Source organism: Salvelinus alpinus, chromosome 1 (assembly GCF_045679555.1).
Source record: "Salvelinus alpinus chromosome 1, SLU_Salpinus.1, whole genome shotgun sequence".
NCBI classification, from domain to species: domain Eukaryota; kingdom Metazoa; phylum Chordata; class Actinopteri; order Salmoniformes; family Salmonidae; genus Salvelinus; species Salvelinus alpinus.
In genome coordinates, this window is record NC_092086.1 from 55,064,966 (window position 1) to 55,076,397 (window position 11,432).

Below are 11,432 nucleotides of genomic sequence, written 5' to 3' on the forward strand. Positions count from 1 at the left end.
TCTGTCCGTGGCCTCTTCTGTCGTGGGTCCTCTTCCTCGGTGCGTACTGTCACTGTGTCCGTTTCCATCTTGTCCAGATGTGTCTGTAACATTTCACGTAAACCCTGTTACTTGTCTGCATCGAAGTAGCGGTCCTTGTACCTACCATCGAGCATGGTGGAGATACCGTAAAGAGGCTCAGAACGCCACCGAATTGCTTGTTCACAGCCTCTAGTAGAGTACTTTCGCAAGTTTTAGGGGGGGTAGCGTTTCGATGCCGTGAGAGGGTATCACATCTGCTGCAGATGCAGTTGATGAGCTTATTTCTCGAGTCAATTGTTCGAATGGAGCTTGGAGTGTGTGCATGTTCTCAAATACCATTGAAATGGCAGCAGCGGTATTAAAACTAGCACATTCTTGAGCATGCAATACGGGCTTTCCTCAGTACGAAATCCTCGCCGACCCACTGTGCTGTCAGACTCAGCATGCTCATGGGGCTGACATTGCTGGTCCAAATGTCAGTTGTGACGCCCATAACAAGTAGCTCATGGATGTGCGTTTCAACACTACTGTGTAACTCCAGTAGGGCAACATCTGAAAAATAGCGCCTACTTGGTAGTGTGTACCGGGGCTCGAGGTGCTCGACCAGTTGGCGAAAGCCAACATCATCCACGAAAGAGAACGGTTGATTGTCAAGTGCAGGGGTTCTTAAACTTTTTCAGCCTGAGACCCAAATGAGAAATTCTGTGTTTTTCTGGGACCCAAGCTTAGGAAAATATGCACCTATACATAAATATCGGTACATTTTTGCCAATCTTTTTTTCAAAATTATTATAATTTTTTTTAGATTTAAATTATTATTTTTTTAATTGTTTTAATTTAAATAAAATAAAAATGTACACCTTTATTTAACTAGGCAAGTCAGTTAAGAACACATTCTTATTTTCAATGACGGCCTAGGAACGGTGGGTTAACTGCCTTGTTCAGGGGCAGAACGACAGATTTTTACCATGTCAGCTCAGGGATTCAATCTTGCAACCTTACGGTTAACTAGTCCAACGCTCTAACCACCTGCCTCACGAGGAGCCCGCCTGTTACGCGAATGCAGTAAGAAGCCAAGGTAAGTTGCTAGCTAGCATTAAACGTATCTTATAAAAAACAATCAATCGTAATCACTAGTTATAACTATACATGGTTGATGATATTACTAGTTTATCTAGCGTGTCCTGCGTTGCATATAATCGATGCAGTGCGCATTTGCGAAAAAGGACTGTCGTTGCTCCAACGTGTACCTAACCATAAACATCAATGCCTTTCTTAAAATCAATACACAGAAGTATATACTTTTAAACCTGCATATTTAGCTAAAAGAAATCCAGGTTAGCAGGCAATATTAACCAGGTGAAATTGTGTCACTTCTCTTGCGTTCATTGCACGCAGAGTCCGGGTATATGCTACAGTTTGGGCCGCCTGGCTCATTGCGAACTAATTTGCCAGAATTTTATGTAATTATGACATAACATTGAAGGTTGTGCAATGTAACAGGAATACTTAGACTTGGGGATGCCACCCGTTAGATAAAATACGGAACGGTTCCGTATTTCACTGAAAGAATAAACGTTTTGTTTTTGAGATGATAGTTTCCAGATTCAACCATATTAATGACCTAAGGCTCGTATTTCTGTTATTATGTTATAATTAAGTCTATGATTTGATAGAGCAGTCTGACTGAGCGATGGTAGGCACCAGCAGGCTCGTAAGGATTCATTCAAACATCACTTTCGTGCGTTTTTCCAGCAGCTCTTCGCAATGCTTCAAGCATTGCGCTGTTTATGACTTCAAGCCTATCAACTCCTCCTATTTAGCGGGGTGCGCGCTCTGAGACCTGGGGTAGTTGTTCCCCTTGCTCTGCATGGGTAACGCTGCTTCGAGGGTGGCTGTTGTCGATGTGTTCCTGGTTCGAGCCCAGGTAGCGGCGAGGAGAGGGATGGAAGCTATACTGTTACACTGGCAATACTAAAGTGCCTATGAACATCCAATAGTCAAAGGTATATGAAATACAAATCGTATAGAGAGAAATAGTCCTATAATAACTGCAACCTAAAACTTCTTACCTGGGAATATTGAAGACTCATGTTAAAAGGAACCACCAGCTTTCATATGTTCTCATGTTCTGAGCAAGGAACTTAAACGTTAGCTTTCTTACATGGCACATATTGCACTTTTACATTCTTCTCCAACACTTTGTTTTTGCATGATTTAGACCAAATTGAACATGTTTCATTATTTATTTGAGGCTAAATTGATTTTATTGATGTATTATATTAAGTTAAAATAGGTGTTCATTCAGTATTGTTGTAATTGTCATTATTACAAATAAATTAAACGGCATCGGCTTTTTTTGGTCCTCCAATAAGCGGTATCGGCGTTGAAAAATCATAATCGGTCGACCTCTAATTTCATTGCCCTTATGCCTAAAACAAATGCAATATAGACAAAAACATAACAATCAAATTAAATCTCCATATAAATATGTATTCATGTTTATTTTCCCCCATTTTAAAAACACTCTTACATATCTGTCTAGGTTGGAACTGTTGCTGTTAAAATACAATATTTTTTTATTCTGAACTGAATAAACTGATTGATCACATCTGTAGACCAGAAAATAAACACACAGTCCTAATGAGAGGTGTGTGTGTGTGTGTGGCTGGTTGAAGTTTTCAACAAGCATGTCTATTCTGGGCTCAGTTTGACAGTGCAACAGTGAGGTCATACTCGGCAATGTGACCGTTTCTGTACTTGTTCTTTAAGTATGTCAGAGTTGAGAACAATGACTCGCATAGGTATGTGGTACCAAACTGGATCAGAACATCTACTGCTTTCTCAGTCAGGCAGGGGGCCGCTTCCTGCTGTAGATGAGCAACCCAGAACTGTGTGAGTGTTTGCCTCAAAAAGCATCTTGCATCAATCAGTTTATTCCAGTTAAGAATAACAATTATTATTGTATTTTAACAGCAACAGTTCCAACCTAGACTAGTTTTCAACAATCATTTCTACAGTAAAATGTACAGTAGGCCTGAATTTTTCATCTTCAGCTGTACTGTTACTTAGGGTTGCACTAAGTAAGTAGCTAGCTTGCTTTGGCGAATGTTAGCTATTAGCTGTGTACAAGGCCAGGGGATTGTTTGAAAGAGAAACTCACATATACTACTATTAGAGTTAGTTAGTACTCCCTTATTACGGCTTATCATCACCTGTTATAAAATGACAACAATGCTAGCTGACTTACTTTTCCACTGTCGAAGTACTGTTTCCTCACTCATTCTGCTCTGTTCTGAAAGAACTTCTTGTGGATGTTTGGTCAGGACGTGTCGTTTGATTAATTTGTTCATTATGCGAGTCTCATTAATAAGCACTTCTATACACATTGTGGGCGCTCCTCGTTATAAGTGTGTATAAAAGAGAGAGAAACTAATCGCTGTATATGCGTTTCAAGACAATTGAGCTCAGTCAGAACTTGTGGCTAGCATGAGTACATTTGATGCTAGCGGTGAGTGATGGCGAGTGGGAATGACAAGTCAGTGGCTGACAGCACATCTGCTGCCTGAACGACAGTGCTACATCGTGTGTGTTGTGGGGTAATCTTCAAGAAGACGGCATAAAAAAGATCCGGTAAACCGCGAAGCACACGGGCATCTCCCTCAAACTCGCGCAGCTGGCAAACTGAGCAGAGGCCACTGCTTAAGCAGAAAGCGCACTGAACAGAGAGCCCAGATGCACATGGCCAAATCAATTCCAGTAATTAATGAAACAATCAAAGATGTAGACTGACACGTCGCAACCCACCATTAACAGGTCCGCGACCCACGTTGGGTCGCTACCCATACTTTTAAGAAAGGCGGGTCAAGGGCAATGAATTCCATTATCTTGTCATTTGAGTTGCCACGCTGAAATTTTCTTACTCTTTCAAATGACTGCTCGACTTGAACTTGTTTAGTTGTTGGAAGTGTGCACTTAATTTGTTTCTGCTTTTGTTCTAAGCAGTCGCTGAACGTCTGGGGGTGATGCATTTTCAAATGAGTAATTAGGTTTGTGGTATGAGATATGTGGTATAAGATTTCTCTCTCCCCTCGGGAAATAATAGCAGCACAAACGTTGCATATGTTATCTGGTTTAGAAACTTCAAAATAGATCCACACAGCAGACATTGTGGGCTAGGTTATGAATGCTGTGTAGCGCTGTATTTTTCATCTATCTACGTTTATATAGGTATGCACGTCAGCTTTGACATCGGTTTTGCAGGCCGATGTTGGCATTTTTAGCTAATATCGGCCAATTTTTTTTATTTTAGTTTTTTTCCCGATATACTTACCGCTATATCGTGCATCCCTAGTTAAAACCGCTGGGCTTTGCCAGGACGGCCCCCATGCTAACATGCCTAGTGCTGGATGGGGAACTTACTTTTTTATATATATATATATATACACACACACACACACACACACACACACACACACACACACACACACACACACACACACACACACACACACAACCTCAGTACAGGGCAGACCGGACGGGTTTGGAGGTGGCGCACTTGACAACCTCACAACGACTTGTGGGCAATGGGTTCAGAACAACAACGACAAAACCTTATACATAACATAATAATTATACCACCACGCAAAAGGGCACTTGGCGAGTGGGAGTTCAAAGGGGCATATGCTGGACACAGGTTGACTCCTATCTGTGCACGTGCCTGAGCGTAATAGATGCAGTAGTATACACAAGCCCCCTAATATCATTCCAGCTCATCATCAACAAAACAAACATCAACCCTGACCTGAACCTGGATTAAAGCAGTTGGCACGTACTCCAGTATATGAGTCTAATGTATGTGAATTAAATGAGTGGAGGTTTTTAATGCTGCTATAATGCTAGATGGTTTTATGATTTAGTTACTGGCATTGGTGCAAGAGGGGCCAGTTTTGACTTTGCTTACTGTTTCACATTGTGCCACTAGGATCTGCCTTCATCTACACTCATGTCAGATCAGGTCCTGTCATACATGTATCTGCATGTAGACAACTGGGTACAAATGTGACTGTGGATGTGTAGGTTTTGGATTCACCTTACCCCAAAGTGTCAGCCTAATTGAGGTGGGTGGTGCGATGATATGATCATGTTGTGTCTTCTCTGCATTACGCCATACATGACTACAGCACATTCTGAAAGTATTCAGACCCCATAGAGTTCTTCGACATTTTGTTACGTTACAGCCTTGATTGATGAAGAAAAACATTTATTTAATCTACACACAATACCCTATAATGACAAAGCGAAAACAGAAATACCTTATTTGCATAAGTATTCAGACCCTTTGCTATGAGACTCAATGGAACTCCGGTGCATCCCGTTTCCATTGATCATCCTTGATATGTTTCTACATCTTGATTGGAGTACACCTGTGGTAAATTCAATTGATTGGATATGATTTGGAAAGGCACACACCTGTCTATATAAGGTCCCACAGTTGACCGTGCATGTCAGAGCCAAACCAAAGCATGAGGTCGAAGGAATTGTTTGTTGAGCTCCAAGACAGGATTGTGTCAAGGCACAGATCTGGGGAAGGGTACCAAAAAATGGCTGCCGCATTGAAGGTCCCCAAGAACACAGTGGCCTCCATCATTCTTAAATGGAAGAAGTTTGGAATCACCTAGACTCTTCCTAGAGCTGGCTGCCTGGCCAAATTGAGCAATTGGGGGAGAAGGGCCTTGGTCAGGGAGGTGACCAAGAATCCGATGGTCCCTCTGACAGAGCTCCAGAGTTCCTCTGTGGAGATGGTTGTCCTTCTGGAAGGTTCTCCCATCTCTGCAGCACTCTAACAATCAGGCCTTTATGGTAGAGGGGCCAGACAAAAGCCACTCTTCAGTAAAAAGCACATGACCGCAAGCTTGGACTCTGACCATGAAAAACAAGATTCTCTGGTCTGAAACCAAGATTAAACTCTTTGGTTTGAATGCCTAGTGTCACGTCTGGAGGAAACCTTGCACCATCCCTACGGTGAAGCATGGTGGTGACAGCATCCTGCTGTGGGGATGATTTGCAGCGGAAGGGACTGGGAGACTAGTCAGGATCAAGTGAAAGATGAACGGAGCAAAGTACAGAGATCCTTGATGGAAACCTGCTCCAGAGCGCTCAAGATCTCAGACTGGGACGAAGGTTCACCTTCCAACAGGACGTCAACGCAGGATTGGCTTTGGGACAAGTCTCAATGTCCTTGAGTGGCCCAGCCAGAGCTCAAACATCTCTGGAGAAACCTGTAAATAGCTGTGCAGTGACGCTCCCAACCTGACAGAGCTTGAGAGGATCTACAGAGAAGAATAGGAGAAAGTCCCCAAATACAGGTGTGCCAAGCTTGTAGTGTCATACCCAAGAAGACTCGAGGCTGTAATCGCTGCCAAAGGTGCTTCAACAACGTACTGAGTAAAGGGTCTGAATACTTATGTAAATTAGATATTGAAGAAAAAAATAACTTTTTACTTTGTCATTTTGGGGTATTGTGTGTAGATTTGAGGAAAAACATGAATTTAATATTGGATCTACTGATTTTGCCGGGTTCTTCTCCTTTGCATTTCTCCTTTTCTCCCTACTCTACTCTCCTCAATCCACTTCTTTCTCACACCCCTTTCTCACACCCTTTCTATCTTCCCTTCCACTCATCTTCCCCCAGCTCTTCTCCATCGTGATCTTTGGCTGTATAGCCAACGAGGGCTATGTGAACCGGCCTGACGAGATTGAGGAGTTCTGCATCTTCAACAGGAACCAGAATGCCTGTAACTACGCCGTGGGGATGGGCACCCTAGCTTTCCTAAGTTGTGCTGCCTTCCTGGCCCTGGATGTCTACTTCCCCCAGATCAGCAGCGTCAAGGACCGCAAGAAGGCTGTGCTTGCTGACATCGGAGTGTCTGGTAAGATCTGGGGTGTAGTTTCCCCTAGGCACCGATCTATGAACAGCTTCTCCTCCCCCAAGCCTAACCTTAACCATTACTATGGTAAATGCAAAACTGAACACAGATCAGTATCTAGGGACAACTTCACCCCACACAGGAAGGATGTTGGTAGTGTGGGTCTACACTATCTTTGACTGGGGGATGGTGGAGGTTATTGTGTGTTCGTTAACAGCAAAGACGGGTTGTTTTAGTTGAAGTTGGTCATGATAAGAGTTTGGTGTGTGTGTTTGGAGGCACGTTGTTTTTCTGGGGGCTCTGTGGAGATTCAGTTCAGGGGTGGGGAGGGGGATGTGGCCTTTGTCTTTAGCCTTTCTAAACTCTTAGGAAACACTGATCAATACATGGACATTGATAAAGGTCTTGTTTCTTCAATAGCCATTAGGTGTGCTGGGCCCTGGATGTATAATCCCTCCTTTCCTTGATGCAATCACTCCGACGTGACTGGATTGGCGTAGAAGCAAGCTCTTCACTGCATTGCTCTCACAAATGTATATTATATCAGGTTGGTGATTACTTCAAGGAAAGGATTAAGGAAGGATGCATATTAATAGTATTGGAACAGAGCCCTGGAATTTGAATCACCGCTCTAGGGCATTGGCAGACTTGAGGACTGTAGGTGCCATTTTGAATGTGCACAGGTGCCCCCCTCTGGTTAGTTGTGGTGTGACTGATATACCCTAACATACTCGTTATGAACTTAGAGGCTCGGTTTTGATTACTGTGAGGCTTGTAAAATGGTTGAAAAATATGTTGTGTATCAGTAGTTGATCTAATGTTTCATTTTGTCGCATGACCAGTCTGTTATTGGCATGACATTTGTAATCTGGTATTACTGAGTATGTTACATTTTAAGAGCAGATTTTTTTTCTTTAGTTTTACCACCCATAGTATTAATGGTTTCTGTTTTGTAATTCTCCCTTTTTTTTTTCTCTTTCTCTCTCTCTCTCTCTCTCTCTCCCCCCATCCTTCCTGTAGCATTCTGGTCATTTGTCTGGTTTGTGGGGTTCTGTTTCCTGGCCAACCAGTGGCAGGTTGCCAAGGAGGAGGACAACCCTTTGAGGGAGGGCGCGGACGCAGCCCGAGCCGCCATTACCTTCGCCTTCTTCTCCATCTTCACCTGGGTACGTACAGTACAACAGCCCACCATTTCATTAACCTTCCTGTCTGACGTAATGGCCATTTGTGCGTCTACAATATAGAAAAGATGATGTATATTACACAAAATGTATTCATATCACATTTTTCCATCAGTTCCCCTTCAAATAAATTGGTTACATAACAACTCTGCCTTCTTCATCAGGCTCTAATTCTGCTCTGTCTGAAGCTTGGTCCTAACATTCTGCCCCTCTTTGTCAGTCTTAACTTACCTCTGTTTAACACTGCTTTTCTTCATCTTTAGAAGTGTCTACTGTCTTCTGTTTTTCTGCAGTTTTGTAACCTGGATCTAAACGTTCTCTCCTTATTTTATCTTCTCCTTTGGGTCTGTTTCGATTCCTCTTTTTCTCCATTTTAATCTTTGTCTATGCTATATTGTTGTCTACAATAACGCCTAATCTCTGTTTTAGCTAGATCTGGACAAAGTTTCTCCCTCTTTGCCAATTGAATCTTTGCTTCTGTCTTTTTAGAAAAAGCTTAATGTTTTTGTTATAAAATGTTACTTTATGGAAGGATTGTATCTGGTGAATATTGGGGTCATCCTCACCACCCTTTCTACCATAACTGTCCACTGACCCAGTCCCTGACATACCTGTCTGTCTCTCTCTAGGGTGCTCTGACACTGCTGTCGCTGGAGAGGATAAAGAGAGTGTCGTTCGAAGAAGAGTACAACAAGCTGTTCATTCCACAGCCCACACCACCACTAGCCTAATGATAGATATCCTGACCCTCATCCTTAACATTATTTCCCCTCACACCAACTTCCCTTCCAGGCTGTCTGAATGATGTCCTCCTTAGATGGCCAAACACAGTACCTTGTATTTGTTTACTATGATTGGCTAGTGTTTACAGCTAGGATATGCTTGCTGGATTCAGATTGCACTTCCAAAGTGGCTTGATATTAAACCATTGCCGGAAATGAGTGTCTTTGTGGTGTTAAAACAGTGGTACTGTTGGCATATCAGGTTCTCATTGCCTGGCATAGTAATCCACCATTTTATCTATGTTTACCTTTGCTGGTTGTCTCAATTTATTTTTATGGAAAGTATTATTTTGTTAAGAACTTTTTGGTAAAATCATTTGATTTCATGGTACCATTCAAATTAGATTGAACATTTTCTGTTGTAGCCACTTTGCATGTTTGGGGTCAATTCAGGAAATTATTAGAAAGTGACAAATACTTAGAGTTCATACCAGTTTGACCCCAGACCTTGTTAGATTGTTTCTTAGATATGTAGTAATTGTATTGTTAATTTTTCACATTGTATTTCAATGCCAAAACTGCAAATCTGTGAAGGAAAAGCCTAGCTATGAACTCTGTTCACCTCCTCTCCCTAATCTAGCCTTATGCTCCCCCATACACACATGCCACAGCTGTAGCTAACTACTACAGCTTAATGACGTGCCATTAGTGTTACCTGGTCTAGCTGGCTGCAACCACTGTGACTCTTCGTCTGTTATTTTGTATTATGAGTTAGGATTCAAATCAGATTTTTTAAATTTTGTTTGGGTATTTTTGCTTTGTATATGACACTGGGATAATTTGTGAATGTTTGTGTTGAAAAGAGAAAACAAAGACGGTGCCTGATCAGGTGAAAGGTTACACACTTCATTCCAAGACCACTGACTGTAATCTGTTTTGACACTCCCCACTTAAAGCCGACTAACGGAATAATCCTCCCGCTCTAACATTTTCTCTCTTCCTTCCTTCCTTCCTTCCTTCCTTCCTTCCTTCCTTCCTCCATTTCTTTTTCTCTCTCGTTATCCCACCATTCTTATCATCTAACTACCATTCATCCTCCTAATCTTACTTCATACCTTTTTAATCAATGGCATGCTACCTGACATACCCCTCTCCCCAACTATCATTGGTTGAGTCTATCATGTCATCTCATTCTGCCCATCTGTCATATTCAAATCCCACCCACACAACCCCATGTCTCCACCTTTCCTGTTTATCCCACCTACCCACATATTGTTTTGCTTTTGCTTTCATGTTGTTTCCCATCCCCTTTCCAATCGCTCGCTGCCCCCTATGGTCTGTGCTCCCTCTTCCCTTCTCCACGCATACATTATTTTGCTATCGCCTCTATACTATTGCCCATTCCCTTTTCAATTGCTTGCCCGCCCCATAACACCCTTTCTGCTCTGAAGGCGGTGCAGGCCTTCCTGGGCTTTCAGAAGTACAAGCTGGGGGCTGACTCGGCCCTCTTCTCCCAGGAGTATGTTGACCCTACCGCCGACCCCAACGCTGCGGCCCCCATGGGCACTGACTACACGGGCTACACCGCCGACACTGACCCCGCGGCCAGCACAGAGCTAGCCTTTGACGGCTCCACTGGCTACCAGGGCCAGGAGTACTGAGCCAGAGGGCCAAGGGAGTAGAAGGCCCAGGGAGGGGTATTCAGCATTAGGGGTGGTTTAAGGGGACATGTTTGTGGTTTATGGGACATGGGGTGGCTTTAAAAGTAGCCAAGTCCAAGATCTGTTTGTGTTAGGTGTGATAATGAAATACAGAGCCTTCAGAAACTATTCAAACCGTTTGACTTTTTCCACATTTTGTTGTGTTACAGCCTAAATTTCAAATTGATTAAATTGAGATTGTGTCACTGGCCGACACACAATAGCCCATAATGTCAAAGTAGAATTATGTTTTTAGAAATGTTTACATATTTAAAAATAATAATAATAATAATTATAGCTGAAATGTCTTGAGTCAATATGTATTCAACCATTTTTTTTTTTAATGGCAAGCCTAAATAAGTTCAGGAGTAAAAATGTGCTTAGTTTGAGCATGGGGAAGTTATTGATTAGACTTTGCATGTTGTATCAATACACCCAGTCACTTCAAAGACACAGGCATCTTCCTAACTCAAGGAATCCACTCAGAGATTTCACCACGAGGCCAATGGTGACTTTAAAACAGTTAGAGTTTAATGGCAGTGATAGGGGAGAACTGAGAATGGATCAACAACATTGTAGTCACTCTATAATACTAACATAAATGATAGAGTGAAAAGGAGGCCTGTATAGAATTAAAATATTCCTGTTTGCAATAAGGCACTAAAATAAAACCTGCAAAAAATGTGACAAAGAAATTAACTTTATGTCCTGAATAGAAAGTGTTATGTTTGGGGTAAATCCAACACAAAATAGCACTGACCACCACATTATTCATATTTTCAAGCATGGTGGTGTCTGCAACATGTTATGGGTATGCTTGTCATCGGCAAGGACTTGGGATTTTCTTTATTTTTTGATAAAAATAAATGGAATAGAGCT

The 11,432-nt window shown here is 42.3% G+C and overlaps 1 protein-coding gene across 2 annotated transcripts in view; it reads left to right on the plus strand.

Moving 5' to 3' along the window:
- LOC139580800 (synaptogyrin-1-like) overlaps nt 1–10,891 on the plus strand; it is a 28,802-nt gene extending 17,911 nt beyond the window's left edge. The window contains exons 2-4 of one of the 2 annotated variants that reach the window (XM_071409833.1): nt 6,716–6,953; nt 7,971–8,116; nt 8,761–9,069. In XM_071409833.1, the coding sequence (XP_071265934.1) occupies nt 6,716–6,953; nt 7,971–8,116; nt 8,761–8,862 (486 nt within the window). In that variant the 3' untranslated portion in view covers nt 8,863–9,069. Of the gene's footprint in view, nt 1–6,715; nt 6,954–7,970; nt 8,117–8,760; nt 9,070–10,304 lie in introns of those variants that run through there. The other variant, XM_071409824.1, reaches the window with a different exon arrangement.
- The last annotated feature ends 541 nt before the right edge of the window (nt 10,892–11,432 follow it).